The 12,285-nt window shown below is 36.7% G+C and overlaps 1 protein-coding gene across 1 annotated transcript; it reads left to right on the top strand.

The window, feature by feature from the left end:
• Window positions 1-4,382: 4,382 nt before the first annotated feature.
• Window positions 4,383-8,910, top strand: LOC116181978. The gene is made up of 4 exons (XM_031502463.1): window positions 4,383-4,389; window positions 4,835-4,897; window positions 4,953-5,207; window positions 8,489-8,910. Exons 1-4 carry the CDS (start codon window positions 4,383-4,385, stop codon window positions 8,908-8,910), a joined length of 747 nt encoding a protein of 248 aa, XP_031358323.1.
• Window positions 8,911-12,285: the final 3,375 nt, after the last annotated feature.

The raw sequence follows: 12,285 nt of genomic DNA on the forward strand, positions 1-12,285 counted from the left end.
ACTTGGTCAGCAGCTACAATTACGAAAGCTCTAAAGCTATACCTGGCTTGTGGGACCAAGAGATATGAATCAATTCGTAGGCAACATCTTCCATATCTAAGTCCACGCACGTTACAAAATCGAATCAGGAATTTAAAATTTAGACCAGGGATTCTCGATGAAGTTTTCAGTTTGTTAAAAGTAAAAGTTAGGATCATTCAAGTTGGAGGCAATAGAGTATTTATTTTCTATAAATTATCTCTTTAATCAATAACACGAATAATTTTTTATTATTAGATGGATACTTTTGAACCGCAGGAGCAACATGCTAGTCTAATTTTTGATGAAATGGCGATTAAACCTGGTCTGCAGTTTGACAATACGCTTTCAACGGTAGTGGGTAGGCCAACGATGAAATTATCAAATGGCAAAGATATCTCAAACGAATTTACTACACATGCGTTGGTGTATATGTTAGCTGGTGTCTCAACAAGGTGCTGAAAGTAAAGTTAGATTTATTTATTAATTAATCCAATTAAGTAATTTTAGGTGGAAGCAAATAGTGACATATGATTTCACAGGCAATTCTTTTAGTACCCAAGAATTATTTGATAAACGATCTCAAATAATTAAGAAACCCTACGAGATAGGAATCCATATTAAGGTAGTGGTATCAGATATGGGACCACAAAATCGTAGCTTATGGATAATGCTTAAGATTGTAGCAGGAAAATACAGCAAAATACAGAACAGAATCCAACATCCGTGTGCTGCTGATAAAAAAATCTATTTTTCGTGCCCGATCCTGTTCACGTTTTTAAAAATCTTGCGGCTGCGTTCACAAAAGGTCAAACAATAGTGGATACATATGGTTTGCCAACACACGAAGTTTCTATTATGCCAATAAGGCAACTGCATGAAATCGACAACAGAGACATAATTAAAATGTGTCCACAATTAAAACACAATGTACTCTATCCATAACATTTTGATGTATAAAATGAATGTATCTCTTAGCGTCTTAGCGTCATTATTTAGAAGAAGAAAACATTAAACATCTGCTAGGTCGTTTTTCGCAAGATGCCTTAGAAAATAGTTTTTCATCAATAAGATGTCGGCAACCTGTTCCTGGCGCTCGTATATTCAAAATATCTCTACGGTTATTGTGCCTGTGGCAATTTGAAGGTGATATAAAACGAGGAAGTTATTCTGAAGATGATGCTACATATTTAGTAAAATATTGCGATGAAATCAATAATGCAGAAAAAAGTGAAATGGATGAACCTGAGCCGAAAGTAATTGATGGTTTACTACAAGATTTTTCAACTGCAGATTTCAGATCACAGGAGGGCAGTTTATACCACTTACTTGGTGCAGTTATTCACAAAATTAAAAATAATTATGCTGTTTGTGATACGTGTTATGAAAGTGTGAAGACTAACGCAAATGATACAACAGTTCCAAATTCTCTTTCGTAAATATGAAGATGCAATAATAGCAAATACAATAACATTTGATGATTTTATAAATTTAATTCGATGCTCCTGCTAATATTCCTACATGTCATAATCTGATTCATAAAATAACTAAATTGTTTATAAAAAGTAGATTATATTTTCTTTTAAAAGATAAATCTAAAATTGCAACTTGTAACTACACAAAGAGTAGCTGCAGTCTTGGAATGCGGACTACTTTAAAAAAATAAAAATTTGGTGCTTTTCTCTAAAATTGTATCCAGAAGTTCCAAACATGCCCAGTGCTGAAGTTATTGTTATAGTCATTGTCTTTTGTCCTTTGAGCAAGATTTAAAGGGATTCTTTCATGGAATCTGTAACGAATCACACCACTTGAATTGGTGGTAACGTAAGTAAAAACGCCAATCTGAAATACACCACAACATTCAACCCTGAGCATAATTCTGTAATGCAACAGTCTTAAATTACACAAGGGAAATGTACCAAGGCAGTAACATAAGTGCGTCTAGACGACTCGTCCTTGCGGGAGGCGGGACTCCCGAATAATGTAGACGTGAGGGCAAGTCACAAGACAAACCATGCACGCAGCACAAGTCATTAACTCGAGAGGATACATCAAATGTCGTTACATCAAAGGGACTTGCGGCAAATTGCGGAAGGCATGTGGATGCTTATTTTTCAGTTGATTCTTCCGGGTGAACGTTACGACGCGACATTTTACGACGTTCAGATGGATGTTGTCACCACACCATTTGTGGATTAATTGTAGTTGACTTTGTAAGAGCTTGCAGTCGATTCAATAGGTGCGAATACCTTACGGTCGTCTGCATACATAAGCTTGTGGGCTGTAATAGCTTCTAGTAGGTCATTGACGAAATTTAAATAACAGCGGCCTAAGATTAGAGCCCTGTGGTACTCCGGAAGTAGCCATGAAGCTATCCGACGTATGTCAGTTATAAGTGATATACTGCAGACGGTTCGAAAGATAAGAATACAGCAGGCTTAGGAGAGGGTCGCTCAATCCGAGAACATTTAGTTTCCTAGTAGGCGATGATCCACTCGATCAAAAGCCTTCTAGAAGTCCGTGTATATACTATCGATCTGCCCACGAGCATCTAGAATAGGTGCGACGACGTTCATAAATGAAGCTAAGTTGGATACCGTGGAGCGTTTTCTTACAAATCCATGCTGATGTGGTGAGATTCTTGTGGCTATGGCAGGATATAAGCGTGCATATAAAGTCATTTCGAAAACCTTGGCAAAGTTGCACAAAATGGAAATCGGGCGATAATTTTTTACATCGTCTGGAACGCCGTTTTTTAATATTGGACAAATCTTGGAGTTTTTCCAAATAGGAAAAGTGCATGTTTTTAGGATTAGGTTAAAAATTGTCAGTAGTGGGATAGAAAAAATTATTGCACAGTCTTTAAGTAGAAAGCTGGGACCAGAGGTGTGGGAATTTTTTAATGTTATTTTTCAATTTCATTTAAGGTGAATTAATTTATATTATACAAATTGGGTGACAGTGGAAATTGCGAGATTTTTCTCCGTTATGTTTACTTTTCACTTTTTATTAATACAATTTGACCCTAAGATTTAAGGTTTGAAAATCACCATACGATTAGAAAATGTAAAATGGATATACGTATGGTTGAAGGATACAAGATAAAATAGACCCTATACACTCTCACACCTAGTTTAATGTTTTAATCCTGCCATTGACAAGAAAATCCTCATTTCACATAGTAGAATGTATCTCGCGCACAAACACTTTTACGCTTGAAGGAAATTTGTAATTTACTGTAAGTAGAAGTGTTTTTCGTTGTTATAGCAGAATTATGCGAGAACTTTGAAAATGAAACGCCAACAAACAGCACTTTAAGATGAAAATGCTTTTACTTGTTTGCAGAATATTAATATTTTTAACTGGGGTTTTACTGCCAATGCGGAAAATCCGCGATACTTGAAACTATGCGCGATATTATTCTCTTCAAAAGGTGTTTACTTTCCCATTTAAATTAAGTGCAAACAAGTCCATCAGAACTAAAAAGTACATAAGAAGTAAAGTTTCCCGTAACTTAATTAATTGCGTCGCTTTATTTTCAAAATTCTTGTGCATGAAACAGAATATGAGAGACCTGAATTGAATATGAAATAGAATCCGTCTCTGAAAAGGCTATCTTCATTTTATTTCTATAAGATACGTGATCCTACATTGAGCGTCATTCTGTGAACAAAATGAAAGAGTAGACGTACATTAAAAATGATATATACTCCATCGTGACCTAAATGAGTAGGAGTTCTTTAGATATGTTTCATAATCTTGTCGGCGATATTTTTATTACACCCATGCGCGAATATTACTTCAGACAACCCCATTCCACGTTTCATTTTTACGTCGATTGCAATCAAATTATCACGGACATATTGCATATGGCGTGGCGCCTCAATAGTTTCTAACATACTGTAGCTCTCGAGAAAACGAAGACGATACCGTTATGTAAAAGTATTAGTCTATTAGCAAGAGGGTGTTTTTACATTTTCCATGGCCTGCTTAGTTTTTAAGATACAGCACCAAAGTTTGATTTTTCAAATGGAACGTATAATATTTTCTGAAATATCGTCGGCTTAATCAGAAAAACCCGTAAGTCCATATTTTTGGGAAATTAAGATTTTCGTGCCATCTATTTTACATTAGGTACCTTTGATTAGGTAATACACCGTATCTCCAGAACATTTGTAGACTTAGTTATTCGTGAAATTACTTTTCCCGTAAGTCCAAGCTTGTACAATAGCAAAATGTAAACCCCGTATGTCCACAGGTTTCCCGCCAATTAGTATGCATTCACGTGCTTGTCATGCTGCACGACATTTCTCCTCCTCTAAGTGACGGTTTTGTTTAGTTTGTGTGTTCAATACTAACCTAATATGGCAGGTAAGTTCTTATATTTTTGACAGATATTATTTACGGATAAAAAACCACTGATTATTATCAATGTTTCATTATTTTATTCTGATTAAGGAGTTACGGCTTTTTCTAAATTGTCAGTTTACACGTACATAACCAAATTTAATGGAGTTACGTATTTTTCTGCTCTCTATATTTCTATGAAATTATTAGCAACAATTTAAGAATTTGTAGCCTATCTTCACAAAATGATGTCAGTAGGTAACTGTTAATTTTCCATGGTTTCTTTTTTCAGAAAATAAACTGACTTCTATATCAAAAAGAACAGGAAAAATTATGCTCATGCTAAATATTCCCGAAGTTACGGATGGTATTTATCAAGAAAAGGACAACGCTATTTGTGATACAGAAAATAGAACTAATAGCAATGAAGTAGTGTTATGCACCTTGTCAAATGTAGAGTACGTTCCAGATGTAATAGAAGGCGATTCCGATATTGACTTTAGAACGACCACAGATGAAGCACTGAATGATGGTAAGTACCTACTTCAGGCCAGGAAAGAATTTTAATTTGACCAAAGCTTTTGTAGAACATGCACCAGCTAATTTAATACAAAGAAAAAGAAAAGTAACAGTAACAGACGACAATAGTGATGAAGACCCCGATTTTGAGATTGGAAATGAAACAAAAACAGTAACAGACGACAATAGTGACAAACACCTCCATTTTGAGAATGGAAATGAAACAACAGAAAACACGGTCAATGTAAACATTAAGAGGAAGAGGAATAAAAGGCAAAATGTTTGTGAAAAGAAATGGACCAATAACCAAAAGAAAATTAAACGTGAGCAAGGAAAAGAATATTTTGGAAGAAAGAAAATTGATGGGAAATGGAAATATGAAGTAAAAAAGGAAGCTAGAAAAATGAAGGACCCTTGCAACTGCAAACTTTCTATTAAGGGCATATTGCTTAAGTGTCGAACTGTGTCTGAAGAGGAAAGAAATGCTATATTCCAAAAGTTTTGGAATACGAGGGGTTGGAAAGAAAGAAGGGTTTATGTGTGTTCTTTGATTGATTCCAAACCCACCCAAAGAAATAGACATAGAGTGAACGAGGAAACTTCCAGAAGAAATGCATCCTTATGTTATTATTTTAAACGCAATGAAGAAAGGGTAAGAGTTTGCAAGCAGATGTCCTTGAATACTCACTGCGTCAAAGAAAACATGATTCTAGATTGGTTGAAGAAGGAAAAGGTACAAAATAAGGAAAAAGAAGACAATAATTTCTGCAATAATGATATTCCAAACTTTAAAAACGACGAAGTTGTACAATCAAAGCGCTATAAAGACATGAAGCACAACCTTAGATGTTTTTTTACAGAACTGGCGAAGGTCGAGTCACATTACTGTCGGGCTTCATCGACAAAGTTGTACTTGGAACCAAATTGGCAATCCAAGTTTTCACTTTACAAATTTTACAAGAATTGGTGTCTACAACAGAATAAGTCTCATTTGTCCATTGCGTCATTCTGTCACGTATTTGATGAAATGAATCTGTCACTTTTTCGACCGAAGAAGGATGAATGCGATAAGTGTGTGGAATATAGAGCAGGAAATTTGTCAGAGGAACTATTTCAATTACATCAACAGAAAAAAGAAGAAGCAAGAACAGAAAAAGATAGGGACAAAAAATCTCAAAATAAAGTTTATTGCATGGATTTACAGTCCGTTTTGTTGGCACCAAAATCGAACGTCTCGTCTCTTTATTTTAAGACTAAACTTATTGTCCACAATTTTACATTCTTCGATTTGAAATCTAAAGATGGATACTGCTATATATGGCACGAATCCGCTGGTGGCGTTTCCTCTAATGACTATGCTTCAATTATTTGCCATTTTATAAAGGAACATGGTCAACAAGATCTACAACCGGAGCAAAGTATTACAATAATAAGTGATGGATGTACATCACAGAATAGAAATTCAACTTTATCAAATGCCTTAATCAACTTATCAGCCACTTTAGATATTACTATAGAACAAAAATATCTCGAGAAGGGCCATACACAAATGGAGGCGGACTCGATGCACTCGACTATAGAGAGAAAAATCCGTCACACAAACATAAATGTACCAGCTGACTATGTTAGATTATGTATGCAAGCACGAGAAAAGCCTAAGCCCTATAAAGTATACTACTTGGCACACGGCTTTTTCAAAGATTTCCGAAAGCCACAATTTTTAACCTCTCTTCGCCCTGGAAAAAAAGTTGGAGACCCTGTAGTAACCGATATTCGTGCGTTAAAGTACACCCCTGATAGCTCCGTATTTTATAAGCTGAGACATACACACGACTATGTTGAGCTCCAATACAGCCGCTCAACTAAAGAGAAAAGAAAGGCACAAGTCTGTAAATTGGAAGATTATCCGGCATTGTATGAGAACCCTATTCCAATAAAGGAGGAAAAATATCTCCACCTCCAGGCGCTCAAACGAAGTCTTGAAATTGACTATCACAGCTTCTACGACAATTTACCTCACAAGAAGTAATTGATTTTCATTTGATACTTTGTGCATATTTACTTTGTAAACAGCAGATCTTAAAAATATTATATAAGTCAAAAAATGATTATTCAATCATTAACAACAACTATACAAAAATATTTCAAGTTTTTCTCACCAACAATTTTCTGTACATATACCCTCTGTAATTTTCTAAGGTGTTTTTTGTGTGTACTGAAAAAAGTCGTTTTTGTGACATACGGGTTTTTCTGATTAAGCCGACGATATGAACTACATCTATTCCGCGGCCTACTCGTATTTATTCCACATTTTCAAGACTGAATAACGGTTTTCCCTATTTATCTCATTTTTTTTGTTATCAAACACTGATAATTATGTATTTTTCTAATTAAAAGAAATATGGAATTTATTGGTGCAAAAAATATATTATACTATTTGAAAAAACAAACTTGGTGTATCTTGAAAAGTATGCAGGCTATGGAAAATATAGAAAATTGACATCGTCGATCGAACACGATCAATTTGGAACACATCTGTTTTCATTGTACCTACCAAGTTTGCGAATGGAGGGGGGGTATGAGGGCGCAATTTGGTTGGGCCGCCCCGGGCACCAGCGCCAGCTACTCCGCCACTAGGGGGAGGGGGGGGGCTTGTTAGAATACGTTTAATTTACAAACCTATAGCTAGAAGTTTATTATTTAGTGAATATCAAAGTATGTGAAAAAAAAGAGATGTAAGTTTTTTGTCTGTCATTGTGTCAGGCATTTTTGTAATTTATTTGAATGTTCCTGTTGTATTAATATAAATGTTATTGTCGGTCATCGGAGTTGCTTCTTCACTGTTTTCCACATTAAATCTAACAGTGCTCATTCCGTGACCGAGTACTACAACATTTTTTATTACAACAACACTGTCTAGTTTAAGACATACATTGTCTTTCGACGTATGGAGGTATTTATTTTGTCGCCGTTAATAAATTCCCGATGTTGTAAATGTCAAAATAACCCTTATCATTAGGGTTTTAACAGCAAACAGTAACTTGAATTAATTGTCTTTAACTTTTTTACCGGTAGCCGTTTTGTTCATAATGTTATGAGCACCTCATATCAAATTAGATGCACAACTTTGATTAATAAACTGGTTTTTTACATAACTTGCCACTACAAATTTGGCGCAACGAAACGTTTTGCAGCTTGGACTCCAACGCTTTCGTAGTTACAATTTATTTCAGCCCGATATATGGTGGCCTGCCATGCGCAGGGCAACCTACCGGCAGCAACTAGGAAAGGTCCAGAGACTCGCCTGTCCGAGAGCCACTGGAGCCCTGAAAACCACGCAAAACTTTGGACATAGAAGCACTTCTAGAACTAGAGCCTTTAGACTTCGCTGTGGAGGCAGAGGTTCGGAAGGCTCCCATACGGCTAAACGATTGGGACGAGTGGAAGGATCGAGACAGCCTCGGGCCCGGGCGGATCTGGGGGGAAACCCTTAGTTTCGATCCCCTCCTCGCAAAGTCCCCTATAAAATCGTTCTCCCGGGCAAGGAGTGGCTGAACTCGGATTGCCTGGTCCTAAAAACCTGAGGGGCTCGTATGGTTTACAGACTGGTACCTAACAGAAAGAACAGCGAAAGCTTTCAACCAAGTCTCGGTGGACGATGAGGCGAAAAAGTACATGGCAATCAATACGCATCTGGGACTTCTTCAAGTTAATCGCCTACAACCGGGGATCAACACAGCACCGGGTCGGTTCCAGGAGTTCATGGATCGCATACTGGGCGAAACGGGTGGAGCAGCTTTCTTGGATGACGTAATCGTCCCCGGAAAAGGAAAGGAGGATCATGATGTCCGCCTCATGACAGTGCTTGAACGACTCAAAGAGGCTGACCTTGGCAAGTGTATATTCGGGAAACCGTCAATATGCTTCCTTGGAAAAATTATTGATGCCAAAGGCAGCCACACGTCAACGATCGTCCATATCGTACCACACCAGGAAAATTACCTGAAAAATACAAAGACTTCGTGATGGCAGTTCTGGCCAAGCACGCATCACCTGATTAACCTGGACACTTCCTCTTAGCGGAGAGCAGTGACGTAAACACACACCTAATACGAGGCGGTTCTGATTTTGGGTGACAGTTCTGATTTATATCAAAGTTTAAAACACGCATTTTTCGTTTCTGAAATAATAAAGTATTCTAAACTATCATTACTCTTGACTTGTTCCACGAATACTTCAACTAAACTCCATAAATTTCGTCCATTCAAAATGAAAATATTGCAAGTGTTAACCGAAGATAACTGCAGGTATTGGAGCAATGAAAATCATCATGCTCTTGTAGAAGGGCGTACCCATTTTAGGAAACAAAGTGATAAGGCCATTGTTTTTTTTTTGGAAATTTGAATGGAGTAATTTATTTTGATATGTTGGAAAATACCATCGATCGGCTTATCATTGAAGCCATTGAAAACCAAACCGAAGAGGATGGAAACCTTATACTTGATTAGGATGAAATATATTTCCAGCAAGACAGCGCTAGACGAAGAGTTTCCACATAATGGATAGGGCGAAGAGGGAGTATAGAATGGCCTGCTAGATCTCTTGATTTGACGCCATTCGACTTTTTTCTATGGGGCCATTTGAAATCTACTGTGTTTACTCCCCATCCTGAAAGTTTGGATGAACTTCATCAATGCACCATCGAAGGCTGCCATGATATCCATGTTTTTGAAAATGGCGGTCACGAATTTGAGCATCGCCTATATCATTGTTTGGCCAATAACGGGCAACATTTTGAACACTTATTGAAATAAAAAGTGATATTTTCGTTTGTTTTTGTTTTTTATCTGAACAAATTAATATACATAAAGATTTTTCTAATCGACCGATTTAAAAAAATCAAAGGTTCGGCTAAGAATTAATACGCGATCGAAAAAAGTAACGATCGACCGGCATAGATTCACTTCGAAGGTTTCAGTAAGAATGTCGCTCTCCCACCTGATTTTTACTAAAACATGCTGGCAGATCCCAAACACGAAACGAAAACGACCCCTTTTTCTTACCGCAACTTTTGTGGAAAGCGTGCCCTCTTTCAGGTCTATGAGATCGTGGCAACACTGTGACGTTTCGACTCCTAACTACTTGAGTACTTGTTTCTTATCTCAACTTCCTTGAAGCCGTACACGTATACAATTTCATATACCAGCAAATTATCTTTAAAGCCTAAAACATCTGTCCCGCTAGGTCATTTTAATAAAGTCACTCCAAAAACAAATATCATGAAACTCTTAAAATCCAGGATCGTAATTTGGGCTCAAACCGAGGGGTGAACCGCCGGTGGAAGTAGGTGTACACCCAAGTGGAATTATATTGGAAGTAGGTGGAAGTGTAAAGGAAGTAGGTGGAGGTAGATGGAAGTAGATGGAAGTAGGTGGAAGTAGATGGAAGTAGGTGGAAGTTTGTTGGAAGTAGATGGAAGTTTTTGTGAACGTTAGATTCAACGTGTCATGCGCAAAGGCTTTTACAAGCGTTAAACGGGTGGAAGGAGTAGGAGATGAACACGTTTTGTATTTGTGATTTGTGTATTGTGTTGTCGTTGTGCTTTCGGAACCTAACCAAAGACGGATTTATTTTAACTTCATATTAATAACTACGGCAGGTGAGTTATTGTAATTAGACTAGAATCCGCAACGATACGTATTTGGTGATTTCATTATCTCGTTACCAACATTCGTGGAATTTTTTTATCTTATGGCGCGTCTTATGATTTGTTGTGCAGTGCAGTTAACCATAGCAGCGCGACATTACACGAACCTCCTCTTTTAACAGTAAACATCGCTACTCGCCATCTAAATATAGAAATTATAGAATTTTTTTTCCAATTTCTCAACATCATTTGGCATTTAATACGCTATCCATGATAATTGATAAGATTTCATTTAGGATCTAACGTCTTGTGTATTGTATTGTTATAGTAATTTTGGGAAAATGGCCGAAGAAGTTTCGAGTGGCGTCTCGGACGTAGACATTTTTACTGAAGCTTCACGGGCGCTTAAAATAAAAATACCTAACTGCGTAAGAAAAATGTTGACTGTAAATGATTACAACGACATAGGCTTATTGGCCGACATAAAGGACAAAAATTTGTCTGATATCGAAGCGTTTGCTCGGACTACATTGCATGAAATTATTGATGAATCCGAGTATGACCAATATTATGGCATTTTTAAAACTAAAGTAGACAAATTTCAATTTTTAAGCTCTCATCGCGATATAATTTTCAAACTGAAAGAGTATTGCAAGAGCAAACATCAGACAGTTCCCATAATCAATTCTACTAATACTACAAAACAAACTCTTCGACAAATTCAAACTCCATTTACACGAGTATTACAAAATTCTGGGGCGAATGAAATAAAATGTGCAGATACCAATCTTTCAGACGAGAATGTTCATATTTCAAAAACTTTGAAAGCGTGGCTGAAATGCAACCTTTCTGAATCTCAGCTTCATGCACACGAAGCAAAAATAAACGAATTAAAAGTTACATCAAAATTAGATTACGACAACAATTTAAAGGCATGTATTACATGTTTTACATGTGGAAAAGTCATAAATGTACAAAAAATTTCACGAAATCAAAACCAAAAACCAAGATGGGTGCTTGGAAATTTTCATAAACATATTTTAACTCATAAAGAGTTAACTACTACGGCCGAGACTACGCCAACAACTCCTGGTTGTAAAAATGTATCTAATTCTAACCAGCAGAATTGCTCAATGAAAAAAGCAACAGCATCATTGACAACGTATTTTAAACCTATACATAAGTCAACAGAGGTCACAATGGCAGCGTCCAGTTCAGGATATTCAACACCAAAAAAACTACAACAAAACAAAATTAACATTCTGCAAGATATTTCTGTCGGTGTTACTCTTCCCTCGTCATCTATAAAAGAAAAAATCATGGATGTTCTACACCAAAATTCAAATTGTGATGACTTAAATATCTCCGGCATAGAGTCACTAAACAAAAATAAAAATCGAGATAAGAGTACCGACTCGAACCAAAACGTTGCCATGATTTCGAAAGAGGTAGTTTCACAAACAAAAAATTGTGAAGATAATCAAATTGATCACAACAACATTCGAGACAAAACTACAAAATGGAGAACACCAAAATACCAAAGGAGTGAACGCAGAAGAAGAGCTCGTGAACAAATTATACCGAATCAACCATTAATTACTAATTATTATGCTGTTGTGGATGATGTCGTCAAGCTTATGCAAGAAAACGAAGCCCTAAAAAAGAAGTTACTAGAAAGCTGGTCGAGTCACTATCCGTCTTCAGTACCCTCGTCAGTATCAAACACAGAAATATTATTGAGGATTCTTATGGAC

This window comes from Photinus pyralis, unplaced genomic scaffold (assembly GCF_008802855.1).
Source record: "Photinus pyralis isolate 1611_PpyrPB1 unplaced genomic scaffold, Ppyr1.3 Ppyr1.4_LG1, whole genome shotgun sequence".
Lineage (NCBI taxonomy): Eukaryota > Metazoa > Arthropoda > Insecta > Coleoptera > Lampyridae > Photinus > Photinus pyralis.

Bases quoted from the DNA above. Each gene is read 5' to 3' on its own strand.
- LOC116181978 (XM_031502463.1), top strand. The intron at 4,898-4,952 runs GTAAGTACCTAC...AAGCTTTTGTAG, and splicing joins AGATGAAGCACTGAATGATG to AACATGCACCAGCTAATTTA. The intron at 5,208-8,488 runs GTGAGCAAGGAA...TATGGTTTACAG, and splicing joins TAACCAAAAGAAAATTAAAC to ACTGGTACCTAACAGAAAGA.